Source organism: Hevea brasiliensis, chromosome 13 (assembly GCF_030052815.1).
Source record: "Hevea brasiliensis isolate MT/VB/25A 57/8 chromosome 13, ASM3005281v1, whole genome shotgun sequence".
NCBI classification, from domain to species: Eukaryota; Viridiplantae; Streptophyta; class Magnoliopsida; order Malpighiales; family Euphorbiaceae; genus Hevea; species Hevea brasiliensis.
In genome coordinates, this window is record NC_079505.1 from 87,128,073 (window position 1) to 87,151,171 (window position 23,099).

The window sequence follows — 23,099 nt, forward strand, 5'->3', positions numbered from 1 at the left end:
ATTAATATCTCCACCACCAACCCATTTCTTGCATTATTATGTCATCCATAGAAATAGAATTTCACGCTTAAAAATTCCCTGCAAAGATAAAATTCAAGCTTAGAAAAGAACAACAAAAAGAAGAATTTTTGGGTTCGTTTTTAGAGAATGATTTCACTTTCAACATGTTGGCATACCCACTGACAGAATTAATAGCAGAGGCGAGGAGGAGCCCATTAAACCTAAACTTGAATCAAGCAATAGATAAGTATAATATCCATTACCCAACAAAAGCTAAAATGTCAATCCATAAATTAAATACCCAGCAAATTGCAGAAAGATAAACCTTGAAATTGAACCATCAACATAACAAATTAATAACCCATTATTCAACTGACACAAAGCTTCAATTATAATAGCCATCGGAAGCATAAGGCAAGAACCGAGAAGGGAGATGGCAGTGACTGTGCTACTGCCAATCTTGGGAGGGCAAGAGGGAGAACCAGAGAAGGATGGTGATGGAGCAAGTGAAAAGAATAGATAAAAGGGAAATGAAACAAGATAAAAATAATAATAATAATAATAATAATAATAAAAGAAAATCCAAGGAGGAGAAGAAGAAGCCAAAATAAGAACTACTAGAAGGCTGGTGATAGGCAGAATCGAGTGGCCAATAGAGATGGGAGATTTAGTGGTATTAGATGTAACATTGACGGTTACAGATTTTGTCACAAAATTAATTCCCTCTCGTACTTCGCAGCAATGAAGCAAATCAACTAATTAAGTTATTTTATTTTTCTTTGATTGTCTATATATATATATATATATATCCGGAAGATTTTGGAGACAAAATTTTTAGATTTGGTCGAACAACTCATTGTATTTAGTTGCAAGGGAATTAATCTATGAATGAAAGCATGTAATGTATCCACCACGTAATTAATTCTGTCGATCGGCTAGAGATCATTTAAGATAGGAGAACTAAATTAAATTTCTTTATACTTTTTATTATTTTTTATTAAATCACATATTGACAACAATGAAATTAATGGGTAGACAAGCCACAGGTAACGAAGTGTTAGAACATGTAAATTCTCAATATATTAATGAATATAATAAATTATAAAAAAAATATTTTTAATTTATCATTTGACATATTCTCACGCAGAAAAAAAAAATTTACACATTCATATTAATTTTTTACATAAGTTTTATTTATTTTAAAATGATTTTTTAAGTTAAAAAAAAAAATTCTTTTACTTGTTAAATTTATTCTTTAGCCAACATCATCAAAATTAACCAGCCCTCTTATATCTGTTTGGCTACTAGCAAAATAGCAAAGCTAGCTAAGACATTATTGATAATTAATTAAATTGCCACTCTCATACATAGACAACATGATCAAATACAAACAATACACCTTCTAGTTTCAACTAAAGTCCAGCCACCAGAAAATCTATAATCTATTATATCCTATATAGCCGTATAGCTATAATCATCTTCCGCCGGCGGGCCCTGACCAATTACAGTCAACATAACAAAGGCCCCGTATAATATTGCAACCACAGCAGTGAAGTTGACGAGTAAGGCCTCAGAGCCGTATTTGGCAAGTCCCGAGTTCTCCAAGAATGTGAGCTTCTCCAATAACCCTAAAGCAGCATTGGCAACTGCCAAAATATATACGAATACCCCAAATACCACATGCCAAGGCAGGGACTCGCTCCTAACTGTAGTTGAACCTCCGGGGAAGAAAAATACAAGAAACCCGTATATCCACTGCCAAGTAATTAAGATATCCACATTTAGATTAATATCCATAATAAATTCACTCGGAAAAAGGTAGTAATATAAGGAACCCTAATACAGATTCATGGTGCAGGGTGCTTTTCATAATCCTGCTACCTCCAAGCAAACCAATTGATAAATCACTGATATCATAAAATGGCTATGAGAATTGGTGGCCAGAAATGTACCGATATTATTTACTTGTGTAATCCATCATGTAAATAAATAAGTTGGCTAACAATTCTTGATTGAATAAGCTATTTAGACTTGAGTTATTACCTGAATGCCATAAAGGACAATGATCACAATGCCAAGCCATGAATGCAAGCTGTAAAGATTGGCAATGCCACTCTCATTATGATATTTGAAAGCAGTATAGATGCCAATTATACCCAGAATTAGTGCAACGGCATGCAGAACCAAATGTACCAATTTCTTCTCTTGTTTCTTCAAAGGAAGAGATTTATAACTCATAATGGCTGCATTTTTAATTTTATCAGGAGAATAAGATTTAATAAGAAAAACGTTTATTAGTACCAAATATTAGCAAATTTCATTACATATAGCTAGTGGCTACCATACATTTTAAAAAATTGTTTAATTACCTTCGCCTCCTATGATGATGAAGCCAATTAGCATCAGAACAGGATGAATCTGTGGACACGTGAGATTCATAGTGTCAATAATAGTAATTTCCTTTTTTGATAAAAAAAAAAAAGTAATTTCCTTTTAGGAGATGAGATCATAAATGAAGGATGTTAGGGAAATTTCAAGAACAAACTGGTTGTTGTAGGGAGATTTCTGGAACCATTTAAAGCAGAAAAGGAAAGGTAGGTGCATAAAGATAAAGTAATTAAATATGCATGATTATGGTTTGGTAAAAAAATAATTATTTTCCACAATTACAAACTTAACCCCAAGTGCAGACAAGCATTCCAAGCTGTTTAGCATCTTACTCCAAATTTGAATCAATTCCCACTTGACATTAATAATATCTACCTGAAATTCCATATTACTGAAGTTTTTGTAAATTAAAAAATGGACCCTTAATATTAAAAGTGTATCCTTTTTAGTCCAGTTTATGATTTCAGAGAACAATAAGAAGAATAAAAAAAAGACCAGTCGCCAAGTTAATTGGATGGCATCCAATACCAAATGAATGAGAGAATCAGTAACAACACTTAAAGCATATTTCTAATTTCAAGTACCAAATTAATTTGTTAGGTAAAGTTGTAAAAACGGTAGAGTCATCGAAATCACAGAACAGAAAACGACAACTATATGCAAAACTCTGCAATAGCACAATCCAACAAAAACCTTTAAAGTGAAAGGAAAAAGCAATCCAGGAGAAGAGGATAAATTGGGAGAGACTATTTAATTTACCAGAAAAACAAAGGAGAATAGACAATGCCAAACAAATAAAACCTTACATTGAAGATGAGATTTTTGTTGGAAGCTTCCCAGGCCAAGCCACCTCTGAAGTGTATGCACCAAACCAATACCAGAATCGCACCAGCGATCGCAAGCGCGTGTGCAACAAACGTGAACGGTAGTGCTTTAACTTCCAAAGCCATATCTGCTCACCTTGGTCTTCTTCTTCTTAATCTCGAAACCAATAAGACCGGAAGAAAGTGCGTGTGAGAAGGAAGGAACAGACAATTTTATCTGGTTAGTTGGCTGCGTCTGCGTTGTTTCTATCAGCAATTCCAAGCGAATGTGACCGTTGGATGAATATTTTCTTCATGATTGGATTAATGCCACGTGGAACTTCCTGATTAGGTAGTCTGCCTAAGGATGAGGGAGGCCTAGCTGAGCCTCGCGTATGATCGATTGTCCCAATATCGTCGGGAGATCCGACCAGATTCAATTTCGGGTGGTTTTTGATTAACATATTCGAAAATATTAATTAAATAATATTTTAGTATTATTATGATATGATAGAAAGCTTAGCGATTTGATTCAGAAGTGCGTGGAGAGTTCCAGCCTCCAGGGTAAGCGAAAACCTGAACGGCACCGTAAAGAAAGCCATTGCATACTAGTCAGAGAGGTGAGGTCACGTGTGACATGATATGATAATGATTGGTATAGTTTTAGACAACAACAGCTTTATTAGATCTGTGAAATATGATGGGCCTGGTTTTTTAACCTTTTATCCCGTTCTCTTTCTTGATTGGACGGAATTCTCTTGGGCTTATTTAGTTTGATATGTTGGGCTTGTTAGGCCTAACATGATTGAGCCAATGCCACTTTTCGACTTAAAAAGTGACCAACGGGTCGAGGCAAAACATTTTTGATTAATTATTAAATACATTAAAAATATTAAAAAATAATATTTTTTCCCATAAAAAAATAAAAATAAGTCACTTTATAATAAGAAAAGTGAATTTTATATGACTATAAAAAATAATATATATATAGTCAGTACAACTAATAATTTCTCAAAATTTTTGAGACAAAAACATTATTAGATACTTTAATTTTATATAATTTATTTTTTATATTACAAGAAAAATTTATAATTTTTTTAAGGGAAAATATTATTTTTATGTGTATCGAAGATAAACTATAATCTTTCAAGATTTTGAGGGCTTTCTTCCTGTTACTACTAAATTTGATCCCTCTGGTGTTTTTATAGCAATGAATCAAACCTTTCAAAATATAGTAGCAAATTGACCGTATGTTGGTAGCTATTTCCTTGATGGCGGCTTACAGATACAGACACCTACTCTTATATTTGTTTTTCAAAGAGAAAATACTTGACTAATATTTTACCAATGGTAGATCTGTTGTGCAATGAGCGAGTCCTGTTTGAGTCCTCGAGAGGAGGAGAGAGCACATGTTCCCACGTGGTTCTGCACATTAACAGGACAACTTGGCTGGCGTTTGGCCACAAATAAGGCGCCCAACAGCAAATGGAGTTTCTTGTCTCCACGAGGCGGATGTAAGGTAGCCACTCGTTCCGGTTTCAAATTTAAGGGACCTGAAATGATATTACATTTTTTTTATAATTTTAATTTAATGATTATTTTTTCAAAAAAAAAATTTAAATCAATTCTGTTTAAAATTAATTTTAATTAAATTAAATTTTAATTTTAAATTATATCAATTTGATTTCAATTCTAAATCCGATCACCACTGAGGGGTCTAGGTGAATGTGACTTAAATATTTTGGAGCAGATTTAGGGATGCTTAACTACTAGGGCCACTTTTGGGCCAACCTTGTCCTCGTAAATAATCGTGGATCAACAGTCAAACCTTCATCTTACCTATAATTCTCCTAATAATTGCGCTTTTAGTTATCAATATCAAGGTTTCATTATGGGCACTGCAATAATGCGAATTATTTTTTTTTCTTTGTTTATGAAAAGCAAACGCGGTTGCTGTCAAGCAAAAATTGCTAGGATTCCGAACTTCACTACCAAGAATCTCTTGTTAGAGTAAATGAAAAAAATTTTTAAAGAAATCACTTCTTATATTTATTGAGCGATTATCCACCCCATAATTGTTGGATTTGAATAATATAATCCTCCATTTAGGAGATCACCCGAAAATAAAACTGATTAGACCAAAAATGCAGATGAACATCTTAGTCCTCCCACGTATATACTCATAACTTTCAGTGGCAAACTGCTTGTTTGTTGCAAATTGTCACTAGCAACGACGAAATCCAAAGCAATAGTGAAAGCACAGGCCAGATGTTAGCTGCTTTATTTAATACGGTAGAGAAATTTCCTTATCTGTATCACTCACCAATATGGAACCTTCCCTGGGAAACCCATTTTCTCAAAATTCTTTGCCCCCGACAATATTGATATTCCTTTCACCGCATGGAGGGCAGGTTCCGAGCCAATTGGCTTGCAACTTTAACCTAAAAGTCTTCTGGGCGATGAAGACATATTACTGAAAGCGTAGGGTCATCTTTGTCATTTAAAGGTCCGCACCTCGTGCTTTCCTGCATTAAAAAGAAAGCTGAGAATAGTACAGCTATTGGTTCTCTACAATAATATATCATGAATTGTTTGAGCCAGTACAGATAAGCTTTTTAATTTTTTTTAATTGTGATGGATCCATTTTCTATCTGGATTTGAGTAATCCTCAGTTCTAATTTCCAAACTAATCTCAGTTTCTACTTTGAGAAGCCAACAAGTAAACCACTGCTGCAGCTTTCTTGCTGCTTTCGTTTGTTTTTGGGTTTCACAGTTGAGAAGAAACCATACATTATTTTGTCCAAGTTAGGAGCATTCTAAGGAGAGTGAGACCTTTTATGAAGATTCTCTGAGAATCCAGAGTAAGGACAAAAACATGTTTAAGTCGTGGAGGAGCAACAACAAAAAGATCAAAGCTGTTTTCAAGTTGCAGTTTCAGGCAACTCAGGTACCAGTGCTGATTTTCAATTGGATTCGCTTTTGTTGGATTTTCTAGTTGGATTTTAACTATATTGCATCAGTGTACAGTGTAGGCAATATGACTAAGCAATTAACGAATTTACTAGGAAGAAGCACTCACCTTATTTTGTATCTCCGTTTCAGGTGCCACAGTTGAAGAAACCTGCATTAACTATATCTTCGTTGCCAGAAGATGTTGGAAAGCCAACATTCAAACTGGAGAAAGCTGCAGTGCAGGATGGAATCTGTTTATGGGAGAACCCTATATATGTAACAGTGAAATTTATCAGGCAGGCAAAAACAGGAAAACTGAATGAGAAAATATTCCATTTCATTGTGTCTAGTGTATGTTACATTCACTTCCCAAGTTTTTTTTTCCCCTAGGTTTAGCATGTGTATACGTGCTTGCTAATTCTACGAGTTCTTGCAGGGATCTTCAAAATCAGGTTATCTTGGAGAAGCTTCAATTGATTTTGCAGATTTTGCTGAGGGAACTGAGCCATTGACAGTCTCTCTGCCCCTTAAGTTCGCTAACTCTGGTGCAGTTTTGCATGTCAGCTCTCTATGTCTATCTCTCTACACACACACACACACACACAGGCATGCTGGCACTTGTTTGTTGTTCTCTTGAATTGACCATTTGTCCCTCATTGACCCACTTCTTTCTGAGAATTGCCTCTAAAGCTAAAAATCTTGTCATTTGATTATAAAACTTGGCATTATTCCTCACATGTGAAGTAATCTTGGTTCATGGGCACAGGTGACCGTTCAGAAGGTGCAGGGAGGTACTGATCAAAGGTGCAAATTAACCTTAACAACTCATTTTCTTCTTATTTTATTTATTTTGCTGTTGCTATTTTACTTATTAACATTTTCCCCTTTTTCTATTAGCATTTACTAATTGAAAATAGCAATCTCAGATACACTGTAGATGATGGAGATTCCACACTTCCCCAAGATGAAAGCTTGAGGAACACATTGAGCAATGACCACACAGATGAAAATTACAGAAATTCCACTGAAGTAAGGTTTAATATCACCTATCTTAGAATTTTCTTTCAGACTAAGTTCTGGAGGGGTTGAAATCATTTTTATCACAACCTACTTATGTATGGCCAATCTGCCAGTTATAACTGAACTGCTTGTCAATTGTGTCACAGGACAGGAACTTGGATATTTTCTCACTGCAAAATGCTGACCAAGATGGCAGCTTCAAAGCATCTATTGGTTCTAATGCTAGCATCAAATCAACTCCGAGACAAAATTCCATGCCTCAAAAGATAATGATTGATACTTTCACAACAAAGAACCATCTGCATAGAAGATCAAGCACAGATTGGTCAGTGGGTTCAGCTTCAGATGGAAGTTTAGCTGACTCAACAAACAGCCGCCAAGACAGCCTTCCAAGAGACTTGCAAGGAGCTTCAGATGAATCCATTGAAAAACTAAAAAGTGAAATATCCAGTTTACTGAGGCAGTCGGAATTATCAGAACTGGAATTGCAGTCTTTGCGGAAGCAAATTACAAAGGAGAGCAGAAAAGCACAGGATTTATCAAGGCAAATTATTGACCTTAAAGAGGAGAGAGATACAATCAAAACAGAATATCAAGAACTCAAGTCCCGACAGAAGTGTGTTGATGGAGAAGCCCTGAACAGATTGCGAGCTGAGAATAAGGATGTAACAGATCAGCTACAAGAAATCATGCGAGAGCTTAGTCATGAACAGGAGTTGAACAATGATCTCAAGTTGCAACTACAGAAAACGCAAGATTCCAATTCGGAGTTGATTCTTGCAGTGAGAGACCTTGATGATATGTTGGAGCAAAAAAATATGGAAATATCTCATCTTTCTGTCAAGCTTGAGTTAAGTAAGAATGTTGATAAGGTCCAGGAGAAAAAATGTAAATGCAACATGAAAGAGGATGACCAACAATCAGCAGCTGCGCTGGAAGAATTAGCAAGGGAGCAAAATGATGCCTGTGAATTATGCTTACTGAAGCAAAAAATTGCGGACCTCTCTGATGAAATTAAACTATACAGAGAAGATAGGGAAAAACTGGAGAATTATATTGAACAACTTACCCAAGAGTATGCAGATTTACAGCAGGAAAACAACGATTTCTCTTCCAAGTTAGAGCAGAACAGGCTACAAGAAGTGAAGATGCAAAATGAATCCATGGAATATTTAGCTACTATTGAAGGACTTGAATTACAGGTTCAGAGATTGGAGGAAAAGTTAAAGAAGCAGACACAAGAATTTTCAGAGTCATTGATTTCCATCAATGGACTTGAAAGTCAGGTCAAAGCAATGGAGAAAGAACTGGAAAAGCAGGCACAAGGATTTGAAAATGATCTGGATGCAATGATGCAAGCCAAAATTGATCAGGAACAAAGAGCCATCCATGCAGAAGAGGCCTTGAGGAAGACACGGTGGAAAAATGCTATGACAGCAGAGCGGCTACAAGAGGAATTTAGAAAACTTTCAGTAGAAATGGCAGGCAAGTTTGATGAAAATGAGAAGCTGATGATGAAAGCAATGACAGAAGCTAATGAACTACGCTTTCAGAACCAAAATCTGGAAGAAAGGCTTCAGAAAGCTGATGAAGAGCTTTCATTAATCAGGGACCAGAACAGAATAAGAATGGAAGAGCTATTGACTCAACTAGATTTGAAAACAAAACACATCGAGCATATGTCATTAGAACTGGAAGCTACGTCCCAGCAACTGAGATGTGCACAGAAGCATAAAGAAGAAAAGCAAGAGGCTTTCTCAGTTGAAATTCAAATGCTTAATGCCAAGATAGAAATGCTCACAAAAGAGAAGAATCACATCCCTGGACAGGCAGAACAAGTGAAAATAAGCGATGAAACAGATAAAACAAAGACATCGGTTGAAGAAACAGAGGTGCTAATAGAAAGATGGATTAGAGAAAGAGATGAATTGGAGAGAAATTTTATTTTGGCAAAGAAGGAAGCAGAAAGGGCTCAAGAAGAATTATTCATATTGAGGTCTTTGAAGAATGAAAAAGAGACACTGTTTGACAAACTGTCATCAGAAGCAGACAGCCTTAGATCTCAGCATATTGAATTAAAAAATAGCTTGTCTAAAGAAGAACTGGAGAAAGAAAAGCTGCAGAAACAAGTTCTTGAATTAAAGCATGAGCTACACAAGACAAAAGAAGGAAGTAAGCTAAAAAATAACAACAATGGAGCTACATTTCCGGAGGGAAAGAACTGCACTCCAACATATAATGAAAATTGGGGAACCAAGCGTGCTGCAATAAATACTGCAAAAGTCAAGGAATCTGAAGAAAGAAAAGATAAAAGGGAGAAACTACAGCATTCTGAGACGACCACCACAGAGAGAATGTCTGCCAAGAAAGAAGTTAGTGTAGCAACACTTGACAGGTACAGTTTCAAGGCCATCTCAGTAAATCTAAATCCATTGTGCCTTTGCATGTATCTACTACCTTTTTTCCCCTTAATTTCCCAGTGTTGAGATAAGGCTAGTCACCTTCTCTTTATATTAACACTGTGCATCTAATGATGGTTTTGCTTCTATTCGCTTATAAAGTCATATTCACAAAAATGGAAAACTTGCTGAAAGCAAGAACTGAAAGTCTAACATTTTCTATGCCAGGGATGACAGCAACCTTGCTGAATTGTTGACTGAAATGGAACTGCTAAGGGAAAGGAACAAATCTATGGGAAGTGAATTAAAAGATATGCAAGAGAGATATTCAGAGATAAGCCTCAAATTTGCAGAGGTAGAAGGTGAAAGGCAACAACTAGTCATGACTGTACGCAACCTCAAGAGTGGTAAGAAGAACTAGCATTCCCTAAGATGAAGGATGTTAGAAACAGAAACGAAGCATGGGTAAAACACCCGACAGAAATGCATTTTGTGCTGCAAGGTTTGTTCTCAGCTCTTCCTCTATGAACACTTCATTAACTGTTTGAGACAAATCTACTCAAACAGCAGGTCAAAATTTCACAAAAGAATTAACTTGTCAATAAAATGTATTCGTTATCACATTCTTGCGTGTCGCATAATTTTACTTTGTATATATATTATTCATATAGGGGAAAACGGTTGAAGAATTGGTATCTGATATTATATATGTGGTAAATTTGCAGGGAATACAAATATGAAAGTGGAATGAAACGAAAAAAGAGATACCAAATATCAGAAAATCACTGTACAGAATTATAAATATATATTGGTGGCAGCAAATCCATATTTACTCTGATATTTCTCATTAACATCACCTTTGATTGTGTAACATTGAATGTGTTTTGGAATTTGATTGTGTAGCATTGAATGTGTTTTGGAATTCCAAATCAAGGGAAATTAGAATTTTGTGAATTTGTGGTCCCTGTGGTACGTAAAGCAAAGGGATAATATAATGTTAGCCTTGAATAACATGGAACCTAAGACCACTTTGAAAGTAGTTGCTGAAAGGCACGGAACAAATAAATGGTCAACAGAAACGCAAGCATAATTGAGATTAACAGGGATCCGGTGTGGTAGCAGGACATGTGCCTTAAACAAATGGTTCAGTGATTCTCACTATGACACTGCTGAGCTGCCCATGATAACCCGTGTTTAAAATATTTATAAAATTCATTCACATATCATAACAATGTTCAAAGTTCTAATCACTAAAATGATAGCATTGTTACAAATTACAAGAAAAAGATGGTATAGTGAGAGCCTGTGCAATAAAAGGATCGCATTGTTATGGAATTTAAAAAAAAAAAAAAAACTCGTTAGATATTTTGAAGTAGAAGTATAGCTTTGCAACTAAAAATTAAAGGACCAACCTCTAACTTCACTCAACGTGATCCTAGCTACGATCTACATACAAGCCACTCGTTGTACATTAATTATTTATTGCTTCCGCAACCTTTTGCTTTGTAGGTTGGCACTTCCATCGCTCCACACGAGCCTAGTTTGGCTTCCGCTATCATTCATTGCAAAAGATAGAGTCTGCATGCGATTAAGGTTCTTAGCATAATGAATTTGAATAAAAGCGTCCAAAAGACTATCACAAAAGGATCTCAAATCGCACCTGTCTTGATCTCTTATCAATGGGTGTCCTTACCTGAAGAAAAGGAGCTGAAGATCTTTCACGATTGGATGAACTTGGCAATTGTTTAGACTGCTTCTGCTTCTTTTGATTGTGCATTTTCCCAGGATTACTGCCCCCTTTGTACTTGAAAAACTCAAGAATGGATGGACTTCTTCGCTTAGTAACTTTTGATATACTGCCCGAACACCCAAAATCAGGGGTTGATGCATCACGTGGAAGAGACTGCTGCCGCATTCTCTTTTCCCGGATTCTATTAAGAAACTCTATTGTCCAGGGTGAACCTGGTTGTGGATGGTCAGAATAAATTGCTTTAGAAAGAGGTGTTCCACCATAAGGGGATACCTCCTCTTTTAACGCCAACTTGATGGTATTTCTTACAGATCCTTGCATTAAAATATCTTCCAACGGCTTTTTTGGGTGCTTTAAAGGCATGCCAGTATCAGCGTAGCTGCTATTTTGATGTAAACTTTGTCTGTGAACTTTTACAGAGGACAATAAATCTGAACCAGGGTTGATTGCAGCAGCCGTAGGAAAAGTAGGGCGATTGATTTTACCAAATGACAATCTTCTTGTAGCCGACTTTCTTGTGGAGTCTTGTTCTGTTTCTGGCAGCCAAGTTGAGAAACACATCGAGTTAGTGATAGGAGGAACATCCTTACCGAGAATATCAGTGAGGTCAATAACTTCACCTAAAAAGTCCTCATGTAGATTCTCAGATTGACTTGTTTTATTCCAGTCCACCTTGTTATTGATTTTCCTTTCTGATCCCTCATTTTGACCCCACAATTTATCATTCAAATATAACCTTGGCTTTTCAACTTCATCTAATATCACAGGACCTTTGGAGTTCTGGGAATCATATGGCTTGGAGATAGTAGAAGAATCCACTATCTGTGCAATATCCAATCCCTGTTTTTGACCAAACAAATCTTTCAAAAATGGCCGCGGCCATTGCAAATCATCAAGTTTCTCAGTATCTCTCGACATCCAACAATCATCTCCCCTTAACACTCCGGAAGGACCCTGTACATCATCAGGGAACTGGTTTAAGGGTTCAAACTGCCATGTATCATCCATATGCATGCCAAGTTTGGGGGAGATATGGATGCATTTTAGTGGTTTTGTTTCAGAAGCAACAATAAAATCACACTTATTGGAGTCAGGACCAGAGGATACAGAAGAAGAGCAGTCTGTCATTATGGATTTAGAATCCTCCCGTTCACCATAGCTGCAAAAAGCACTAAATAGAACGATACTTTCTTCAGGAACATGATAATGTTGGACTGCAAGGATCCTTTGCTCATTTGACCACTCAAAAAACTCAATAAGCATGCCTCCTGAAGACAGTATTGCATGAGCTGTCAGTGGATTTACTGAAGGAAATTTCGTAAGGAATGATTCTGCAAGAGTTTCTGATTCAGGCATTTTAGGATATATGCCCCTGCACAGCTTAGCAGCATACAAAATATTGCTTAATATGATTTCATCAGTCAACTCAGATGAATAGGAACAGAAAAGCTGCAAATCAATTCCCAGGCTTGCAGCTGTTGCATAGAGTCCATCTGAGGATTCCATTACAGTGGAAAGGAAGTTGATCTCTCCCTCAAACACCTGAGAAAAATAAACAAAAGATATGGATATGAGTTTTAGAATAGCAAATTATCCATGAAGCACTTTTGTTGACAAGAAAATCCTAAAGAAGAGAATTTTGAAGTATTGGTCAACCATATTGCCATTATGATCTGTAGATCTAAAGGTAAATCCCTAATCTCTTGTGAAGAGAAAAAAAAAAAAAAAATAAAAACTGTTTTTATATGCGTATATGTGTTAAAAACAGAAAAATTGTTGAAGCAAATAGACCAAAATACCATGAATTGAATAGAAACCAGGATCATTAAAATATGAATCTTGTGACATTCTTTTTGGCACTGCTTCTTAAATATTTTCCTGCGTGCTCCCTAAAACTGTGTTTCCAACCTCTTAGAACAGAAGAGTTTTATACATAATAAATAGAAGCAGGAGGAATTAGTTTTGTAAAATATAGGAGTAGTTCTAAAATGCTTCAACAGTAATAAGGTAGACCTACTTGAGTATACCAATGAATTCAGCAGAAAGCTTTTTCCTATTAAGAAAGCTAAAGGGTTGCCGCTTCAAGAACCCCATAGAAATGAGAAATGCATAAACTTTATACTTCTGCAGATGGCATAACTCTTATAATCTGATGCAGAATAATAAGTAAAATCACAATTAGCAGACAGCAGTTACCAGAATGCAGCAGCTGAAAGTGAAACTTAGCAATGGCAAAACATTTGTAGCAATATTCTCAATGCAAAATGGCAAGCATGAAGAAGCTTCATATGCAGTAGTTGCTTTCTTTCTAATGTTTCTGCAATGATACCACACCAAGCAAATGGCAGAAATAATCACAACATCCACAGGCAGATCTAAATCACGTTCCAAAACTTGTAATCCCTCTTTCTCCATTGCAAGAATTTTTTGGTACGTACTTCTTCTGGATACTATCATTTCCTTGTCAAGATTTTGAGTATTCACAACAACTATGGTGTCAGGGAAAGGCATCATGCATGCTCTAGTCTTTTCTGATTTCATTGCATAGGACACATTAGGAACCTCCATAGGCATATAGCAAGGTTCTACTTTATCTGCAGCTTCTGAAGTTGTTGCATAATGCTTGTTCTCAGTAGGTAGAACATTAAGCACTTCCTTCAACTTCTGGTCATCCATATTTTTTTCCACCTGAAGGATAGAATGAGACTCTCCTTCCTATGACAAGGTTAGTGTCAATTTAATTGTACATACAATTATAATTGCAAAAATATGTAAACAACATATGGAAGAATCTACAACAATATTAGGCAGAGATAAACTAATTCTATGAAGAGAAATATCTCAGTAGCATTTCATTATGATGATGAACTGAGAACATACATGAGGAGATTAATTACAAACTCCCTAAGGTTGACCTCTATTCTATTCCCATTAAGACACCGAAAAAAAAAAAAGTTAACATGAGAAAAACCAGACTTCTTCAAGCATATCTGTGAAGAATTTACCTTGGGAGATATAGCATTAGTACCATGTTCCTTGACTGCAGATTCACTTATGTCCCCACCAGTGACTTTCCCAGGATTCAAGAAAAATTCAAGATCATTGAATTTTGACATAGATTTGAATAACAGCATCTCCTTCCCAGCATTTTCTTTACCTAAATGTTCCCAATTTCCTGATTTTGAGCATTTATCATCCAACACCATACTTGAAGCAACTCCCATAAGTTGATCACTGGAAACGCCTTCAGATAAGATAACCAGTGATTCCTTATGTTCTTCCACTTTTGGCCCATTCAAAGCTTCATCAGATAAAATAACATCTACCACCCACTTTCCTTTGTCAAAAGATTCCCAATCAAAATCAATGTTGTGCAAATCCAACTCCAACGTATTCTGATATAAGGATAATATCTTACTGTTGCATTTATCATCTTCCAAGAGGTGCCAATCCAAGTATATCCCATCAGATGCTGAAAAGTGTTTTGGCTTTAGTTCAGCTAGTATTTCCTCAACAATGGCATGCAATGACCTAATCTTGTCATGGTCAGATTGAATAGGTATAAGCATTGATTTAAATGTGTCATCCACCAGAGCTAGCTCACAGCTAACAATCAATTCATTGAAATTCTTAAAGTTCTTGTCTGCTCTGAACATCCAATCACTTGTTTCTGGCTCATCAGTTGCTTGCATCTTAAAGAAGACTTCATAAATTTGAGATGAGTCCACTTCAAGGAATTCAAATTCCTGAAAAACAAATGGGCTTGTTGATAAAGAACAATATGCAGAGTCCGTTTTTTCCACCATGCCTGTAATATCCATCACCAGGTTTGTTTCTGTGGATGCCAGCTCAGTTTCAAGGCACTGCTTTGATAGACAATGGTTGGAAAGTAACTCCAAAACATCATATTGCATGGATCCCAATAGCTCCTTCCCATCTCTAAGCAGGTTATCATTCTGACTCCATTGAGTTTTCATATTTTCAAGAAATGACAAAAGTTCATCTTCCATGGACAGGTTTGTGAAAGTTCTCAGGCTTATCTCATCCACTTCCAATAAAGGAAATAAGTTACAATGGAAGTTCATATGTTCATGACCAGAATCATCATCTTCCAACACACAAGCTCTTACATCCATGTCATACTCTAAGGTAACATCTTCAACTGAATAAACTGATTCTTTCACCTTCTCAAAGTACTGCATTTTAAGCCCGGGCCTGACAGAATCCTGGATGTAGAAAGACGAATAGATAGAATGATGAAGTGTGACATTATTCTGCAGGCAACATAAAAACGTGGGAAAACTAAATAGTAAAATATATGGAATCAACTAAAATTGAAATAGCAAAATCTTTTATCAAAAGTCTGATCTTAAGTCTAAGCAAGCAATGAAAGAAAGTTGCTAAGTGAATAAAGAGATACGAACATTGTAAACTAACTTTCAAAAACTTAACTGAATTAATTAGCTTATTTACTCTTTTTTGCCTCCTTTACTAGCTAATCATTGAATGAAAAACAAATAAGAAAAAAAGAAGAATAAGACAGCAATTTTTTAGTTATATCTAAAAACTTAAAATCTGCACAACTGCACTTCAAGCTATCTTCCAGAGTGAACCCGAAATGAGTAGTGAGAAAGATCAATCTTAGATGAGTTTAAACTTCTCATTGTAATAAACTTACATTACCCAATCTAATTCCGTGTACACACACACACACTTCTGCAATTTGAAAATAAAAGACTCTACTTCTATTTTATTATACAAAATTATGAGTTACATAAAGTGACTCAGGCACTCACTGGATCACTCACAATCTCTGGAACTTCAGAAAGAATTTCCATGGTCTCCTCAAAAAGGCAAACTTCTTCCTGAAAAATTACACAATGCATAAGAACAGAGTTCTGACAAAATGCAGATCTTACAGACTGCTGTAGACTTTCACTTTACCGAGAATTCATCAAGTTCTGGTGCTTCAAATTGGATGACTACAAGCCTCTGCATATGCTTCTCGTCCACGGTAGTCTCACTATCTTTCTGCAATGGCATTGCCTGGACTTCAGGGAAAACCCCAAGCACAAAATGCAAAAATAACTGAAGCAAATATCATCTTTTAAGGAGGGCACCGAGACAATTATGAAAATTTAACCTCCAGAGCTTCATATCTATATGATTTTTGAATCCCCTCTTCCGTATCTTCAAAAAGAGGCTTGGCTTCTTTCTGAAATTGAACATAGGATTGTGCACAACTAATGAGATGCCAATGGTCAAACTCAAGTAACTTCAGATTCGCTTCAACCCAATTTCCACCAGGAAAGTTCAGGTCCAACAGTCATTAGAAAGCATTTGCTAGCCAATAACATGCACCATCTTATTAACAAAACAATACAAAGTTGTCTAGATTGGGTGACAACTCCAATTATTCATGTTTAAAATGATTATTAAATAAAATCGAATGAATCATATTCTTCTCTTAAAAATTCCCAGCAACTTAAAACACTGCAGTGTCCTCCCTCAGTTCCTATGGTGGATTCAACCATGATTTCACTTGTAGGATGTTCAGAACAAATGCATTCCATAAAACTTATGAAATTATTTTCCAAAACCACACTTGACATGTTTACAACCTAAAAATTTAATTTGAAGTTCTATATCTTTAATTATATGGAAATGGTTGTACCTAAACTAAATAATTTGAGAAATAGCAGAATTAGCAAATGAATTTGAAAACAGGATAAGAGTCAAAATGGTTTCACTTCATTTAAAAAATACATGATAATTTATAAGACACCAAACATAAGAAAGTTAATCCCTATCAAATACTTAAGCAATTCACAACGATGCTTGCCTGAACTTACTGTTTCACCTCTAACATCCAATCTTAAAAAATAACGAATACTTCTAATTAAAAGGAATACAAAACCTACAAAAATGGGGGGAAATGGCCTGAATTCTCAAATTTCAACGCGGATTATTAACCAGCATTGAAGATATTAATCAACTTAGAAGAAAAGGAAAATTAAAAAAAAAAAGGGCTGCCGCATTCTCCTTTGGTTCCAATACCGATAATCTTTCGTAATTTTCAAATTTTTAGCATAATAAATGATTTTTTGGGAAAGAGAATACGCAGGAATGGAAAAAAAAAGTAAATCAAAAATTTAAATCAATAACCTCGTAGTATCGGATGTCTTCACTTCCACAGCTAAACCACCTCCGATCATCGGCATTACGTAACTGATGATCCTCGAAATCTTCATAGTCAACGTCAATTTTTCCAGGTATCACTTGTGAGATAAACTTAGAGAAAGCAGAATCAATCGGCAATCTCTCAACCTCAAGAGATATATTCGCTTCGGGATCGAAACGAGAGAAATGATCTTCGAAGTTCAGCAGACAACAAGGAGGAAGGTGAGGAACTGGGAGATTGAGGAAGCTTAGGGTTTCGTTTGGGGAGTGATAGGAGGTGAAGTAATCGGTGTTGAGAAATCGAGTTCGCATTTCTGCTGAACTATGAGCAATTTTAGTTAGGAAAGCTAGGAAAAAGACAAGTAACGGACTGGTTTTTTAAAAGGGAAATGAATTTGGCGCCTACACAAGTTTTTAAAAAAAAAAAAAAAAGAGATCGGAAAAATTAGTATTTAGTTCATTTTTAACATTTTATATTCACTAACAATATATTGAATATAATTTTAATAAAAATATTATTTTATAGATAAAATTAAATTTCAAAATTGACTTATTTTAAATTAAAAACAAATGAAATGATTTATAATTTTTAGCATACCTCGCAAGTTAACTTATAATTTACCATTTTATTTAGGAAGCTCCTCCTCCTCCTCTAGACTTCATCCGTAGTAGATACTTAGATATAGTAACAGAAATGGAAGGGGTCCAGTAGTAATAATTTGATTGTATATATTAAAAATTGAATTATTTCATTTTTGATGTTTGCTTTGGTAAAAAACTTAAGGTCTCTCCGTTCGAATTAATTCAATTCTATGGTGAGTCAAGCCCGTTTCCCTTTGCATAAAGAGAGAAACTCTTCTAATGACTAAAACACGTTAAAAACATTTGTACTTGAACAATTTGTGCACTTCTTACACCTAGCCTCACAAACCCGATCCCATCTGTTCCCACAATGATGCACCAATTCAAGAATTCTATGGCTGCTATGGCGAGGCAAAGCCCAAAACTTATGCCGGCCGAGACCGTCCAAAAGGTTGTTTGCCCCTTCTACATCCATCTCAACAAAGTTTCTCCAAATGTACACAGGAATCAGCACCGATTATTTGTTTTCTACACTTTTTAGAATGCACTAGCAAGGCCAATATCGAAGCAGGGTATTTCTTATCAAAATTCTGTATCAAAAGGATCTAATAGCTAAACTGCACTCACTTGTCAAAATCCCCCTTTAGAAAAGCTTAAAACTTGCATGCTTTTTCCACTGCAAACCCATATATTGATTCCAGAACCCGAGGCAAATGATTCAAAAGCAATAAGACCTTCGCAATTAACATGTACTTGCTACTATCCATCGTTGAAACCCTTGTAATTGCTGCCACAACATCTTCTCTTATCATCCTGTTGGAGCAACCCAAGCAGGGAGTCCATGGCCGAATTCTTCGACTCTTTGTTACCAATCTGCAAACGGATGATTAAGTTCCTTGACTCGGCCCACGTTGCCTCCCTTTTCGGAGAAAAACCCCTCGTACTATCTTAAGAAACTCACTTTTAATCAAAATGTCGCTTGAAATGCTGATCCAACTTGGCCAAAATGAAGATCGCCAAGCTTGGCTCTGATAAGAGCTCATTTGTCTTTGAAGGTCTGTAATTCAATTCTTAACCCTTTCTTGATTCAATTAACAACAGGAGAAAAAACTCTTGCTTTATTTGATTTGCAGTGTGTTCCCAAAAGTTGTGAACTTGAAGAACAAACCTAATACAAGACTTAGCACACCAACCGATCACCACCACCAACCACAAAAAGAAGAAGAAGAAGAAGAAGAAGAAGAAGAAGAAGAAGAGGCCATCACGTAGGTAGCTGCTGAAGAAAGCACTTGTCTGTATCTGTATTGCTGTTGTGACAAATAGGAGAAGTAGAAGAGAGAAAGAGAGGCGGAAGAAAGAGACCGTAAGAGAAAGAAAATATTACCCTAAAACTTACTCTAAATAAATTAATTTCTTTAAATATTTACTTTTTTTTTTTTGAAAGCTTAAATATTCACCTTAAATAACGGCATCTTGAATTAATTTAGCCAAAGGGCCAATTTATTTTTTTCATCAGTTAATGTAATAATTTAATTTATAAATACAGGAATCAGATTATTATTGATAATAAAATGGGGAGATTAAATTATAAATTTTTCAAAAATTTGTTATAATTACAAGTTACAGCCCATGATGTCTATCTCTTTAGTAGTATGATTAGTAAACAAATCGCTGCCTGAAACATCAAGTCGTTGTAGTATAGTGGTGAGTATTCCCGCCTGTCACGCGGGCGACCCGGGTTCGATCCCCGGCAACGGCGATTTTTATTTTTTTGTTTTTTTTCGTTGATTTACTTTTCTATCGACGGTGAGTCGGTAGCGGCGATTTGTTTTTCATTTTTCCTTTTTTTCGTTAATTTAATTTTCGATCCCCCACGGCCCCACCATCAAAAATCCTTTTGCAAGGAAATGGTCCAGAATCCAGATGAAAATTCCTTGTTTAAATGTGCCATCCTTTTAACGTAAAGTAAAGCATACGTGTAAACGTTGTGTTCTTGTGTAATGTAACAGACGCACGCCCCCTGTAATTGTCATCGATAGAAATTAATCACACTTCCTGTACCATCCTATTCATTTTCATATTTGCTCGTAACAAGCTCTTTCAATAAACATTTATCCAAATCTTCCACGGCCTTAGCTCCGCGTGTACAAGCAGCTACAACTACGTGTCAGGAGACGTGTCGGTTATCAGAAAACGTATCATATGGTAGAGAGCCAACGCCATGCAAAAGAAAAATTATTAAAATTATTAAGTACATTTTATATATCATTTTTTTTATAATTAATTATATAAAATTTATTTTTTATATTATAAAAAAATTATTTCTTTATATAAAAAAAAATTATTTTTTTAGTACTATCAATACACATTAGCCATGCAAAAGGTGGCACTGCAGTCCTTCTATAAACATTCTAATTTTTTTCCTTGGGCTTATCTGTTCTGTCTTCTCTGAGTAACGTCAGACAAATAGAAGTGCACTTCTCATCTCTTGCTTATTGTTTCCAACATGGATTCACAAATGGAACGCCCACACGGTCATCGCTACGATCAAGAACCGCACAATGCTGGATTGCATGCTGCAGGTAAGGACTATATCTCCTCAATTTTTGTAAATTAATACTGAAATTCTAAGCGGGAATTCTGTGTTTTGGCAATTACTGTGATGTTTATTTCTTTAATTTGGCGGCAGAAGGTGAAAATGAGCATCACCAAGAGAAGTCGGTGTTGAAGAAGGTGAAGGCAAAGGCCAGGAAAATAAAGCACACTCTCAAATTGCATGGCCATGGCCACAACTATGACCAGAACTTACACCGTGAAGGTCACATACCTGATGATCATGACCTGGACAAGGAAGATGATAAGAATGAAGAATTTGATGACCCTGAAGTTCGCAATGGAGGAGGAGGATCAAGTATATAGTGCTTCAGGATTAGAATATCACTAAATTACAAGTATTTAATGTGAATAATAAGTTTGATCTCGAATACAATTAAAATCTATCTGCAGCTTTCGAGTCTGCTCCTATTAGGGGCTCTATGCCTGGGCAAGAGGATTTTTCGAAAACTCCCAAGCCAAAGAAACTGATTCAATGAAGAGCTTTGTCCCTGTGAAACAGGAATATACAGGACAACTTAAAGTTGCTGCTGGGAAACGAGTAATATTAAGGAAGTGCCTCATACTCCACTAAACAAGCCTAAATCCATTTCTCCTGGGATTGTGGAACAAACAAAAGGTACTGATCCAATTGGAACTTTCGCTCGGGAACAAGAGGCGATTCGAGGACAAACAGAAGTCAATTTGGAAAGACCAACAGGCTTGGAAGAGGATCCTCATGCACGAAAAGATAGACCTGGAGATCACAATCCTTCCAATTATCAGACAAAGTCTCCGATCCAACTGGTGCAGGTAATCATATAAGAAGCCGATATCAATTTCTACGTGTGTAAGATCTTGAAGAGGTCTCATATTTACTTAATGAGGTTATTGGACTATTTTGCCTTCAATAATTTTCTTTTCCAAATAGTCAGGGACTTAAATGGTTAATTGATATGCTTATATATATATATATATATATATATATATATATATATATATATATATATATATATATATATATATATTGCAGGTGGTGAAGAAGTAGGAGTTACTCCAATCCTTCGTTCTAAGCCATGACCAATTCTCTCCAGAGCCAACTCCTCCGATACCCATAACCTCCAAGAAAACCCTAGATTAGTTTCCAAGATTGCTTCCGGGAAATCCCAAGATCTCCCTAGTTATGATACGGGTGAGAAAGCATCAAAACAGAGCAGCTACGTAGAGAAAATATCCTCCGCCACCTCTGCAGTCGCCGGTAAAGCAATCTCTGCAACAAATGTTGTAGCTTCCAAGCTTGGATATGAAGAGAAAGACGATGCAAAGGAACGTGAAATGCATCAAAGACAAGACAAGGCCAAGGCTGCATCACCCATGGAATATGGGAAGAGAATTGTGACAAATGTGGCAGAGAGACTCTCTCCTGCTTATGAGAAAGTTGCCGAGACAGGCAGCACCGTGATGTCAAAAATGCATGGAACTCGCGCTGGCACTGGCTTTGAAGTAGAACGCAAGGCCAACAAGCAAGATAGAGGGGTGTCGGTTAAGGATTATGTGGCAGAGAAGTTGAAGCCTGGCGAGGAAGATGGGGCCTTATCTGAACTTATTTCAGAGGCTTTACATAAGAAAAAGCCAGAAGCAGAGAAGGCAGATAAACCAATGGGCAAAGTGACAGAGTCTGACGAGGTGAAGAGGCGATTGGGAAGTATGGAAGAGAATTCTGGAGAACATGTGGATCCAAGTTCTGTGCACGTTCCTGGGAGTGCTATGGTGGATAAGGTTAAAGGGAGAAAAAACAGAGAAGAGACTTCAAGAACCAGGAAATTGAAACAGAAAGAGTGTTGTTTATATAGTTGTTTGTTTGAAGTGTGCGTGATTTGTGAATAGAAGGTCGAATGGACAAAATTCTGCTTATGAATTCTCGAAGCATCTCTTCTCCTGTGCGCATGTTATGTATATATTGTTGTGATAACTGATCGGTTTCCTTTGCAAGTGCCAGATTGTAAATATGCAATTTCTTTCGAGTGATGTGCCTATGCAAATCAAATTAATCTCCCATTAATTCCCCCATTAAACAGCTAAAACAAATTCAATCAACGAATTTATCAGGCTTAATCTTTTAATGTTGATTGTGACAAATCTAACCATATGATAATATAAATTGTTGTCCTAAAATAGGGGTGAATTGAACTTAACCAATTTTTCGGCCCTTGCTTATAGCCTAATAAACAATTGTGGCTTTGTTCAACTAGGTGCTCCTATATACATATAGTGAAAGTGATATGTGTTTCAAGAATATATCTCTAAATTGCAATTCGAGCCTCAATCAATACTTATAACAATTTTTAACATAACATGCATAGAATTTAAATTACACAAGAGTAAAGAGATTAAGGTTAGAGAAATCAAACGCAATAATTTTTATAGTGGTTC

At 36.0% G+C, this 23,099-nt stretch overlaps 4 protein-coding genes and 1 non-coding gene across 12 annotated transcripts; 3 read left to right on the forward strand and 2 right to left on the reverse strand.

Moving 5' to 3' along the window:
• Positions 1-1,322: 1,322 nt before the first annotated feature.
• LOC110658392 (transmembrane ascorbate ferrireductase 1) lies at positions 1,323-3,649 on the reverse strand. Its single transcript, XM_021815973.2, has 4 exons — positions 3,195-3,649; positions 2,370-2,418; positions 2,044-2,243; positions 1,323-1,755 (listed from the first exon to the last, which is right to left on the reverse strand). Exons 1-4 carry the CDS (start codon positions 3,336-3,338, stop codon positions 1,453-1,455), a joined length of 696 nt encoding a protein of 231 aa, XP_021671665.1. The 5' UTR covers positions 3,339-3,649; the 3' UTR covers positions 1,323-1,452.
• A 2,099-nt stretch (positions 3,650-5,748) lies between these two features.
• LOC110658391 (uncharacterized) lies at positions 5,749-10,516 on the forward strand. Of its 2 annotated transcripts, XR_002495559.2 has the most exons (8): positions 5,749-6,138; positions 6,294-6,494; positions 6,580-6,702; positions 6,910-6,947; positions 7,070-7,172; positions 7,310-9,558; positions 9,791-10,064; positions 10,288-10,516. XR_002495559.2 is itself a non-coding variant. In XM_021815972.2 (7 exons), exons 1-7 carry the CDS (start codon positions 6,067-6,069, stop codon positions 9,981-9,983), a joined length of 2,979 nt encoding a protein of 992 aa, XP_021671664.2. In that variant the 5' UTR covers positions 5,749-6,066; the 3' UTR covers positions 9,984-10,192. The 2 variants fall into 2 exon arrangements, 1 of the variants encoding a protein (XP_021671664.2); XM_021815972.2 differs by lacking the exon at positions 10,288-10,516 and having other exon boundaries at positions 9,791-10,192.
• LOC110658390 (protein SHORTAGE IN CHIASMATA 1) lies at positions 6,278-17,892 on the reverse strand. Of its 7 annotated transcripts, none has more exons than XM_058132721.1 (10): positions 17,478-17,892; positions 16,456-16,527; positions 16,257-16,343; positions 16,109-16,177; positions 14,318-15,586; positions 13,509-14,027; positions 11,933-12,854; positions 11,223-11,842; positions 10,975-11,140; positions 6,278-6,411 (listed from the first exon to the last, which is right to left on the reverse strand). In XM_058132721.1, exons 1-9 carry the CDS (start codon positions 17,802-17,804, stop codon positions 11,042-11,044), a joined length of 3,984 nt encoding a protein of 1,327 aa, XP_057988704.1. In that variant the 5' UTR covers positions 17,805-17,892; the 3' UTR covers positions 6,278-6,411; positions 10,975-11,041. The 7 variants fall into 7 exon arrangements, with proteins under 7 accessions (XP_057988704.1, XP_057988703.1, XP_021671662.2 ...); XM_058132720.1 differs by having other exon boundaries at positions 11,223-11,848; XM_021815970.2 differs by having other exon boundaries at positions 11,223-12,854; positions 14,318-15,538.
• Positions 17,893-19,761: 1,869 nt separating this feature from the next.
• Positions 19,762-19,833, forward strand: TRNAD-GUC (transfer RNA aspartic acid (anticodon GUC)). Its single transcript has one exon. It is a non-coding gene; the product is annotated as a tRNA-Asp (tRNA).
• A 689-nt stretch (positions 19,834-20,522) lies between these two features.
• On the forward strand, positions 20,523-22,633 carry LOC110658366 (low-temperature-induced 65 kDa protein). Its single transcript, XM_058133182.1, is given in 8 exon segments — positions 20,523-20,656; positions 20,764-20,985; positions 21,081-21,137; positions 21,140-21,220; positions 21,223-21,489; positions 21,700-21,736; positions 21,738-21,784; positions 21,787-22,633. Coding segments are annotated over 8 exon segments (1,554 nt in total). The 5' UTR covers positions 20,523-20,580; the 3' UTR covers positions 22,554-22,633.
• Positions 22,634-23,099: the final 466 nt, after the last annotated feature.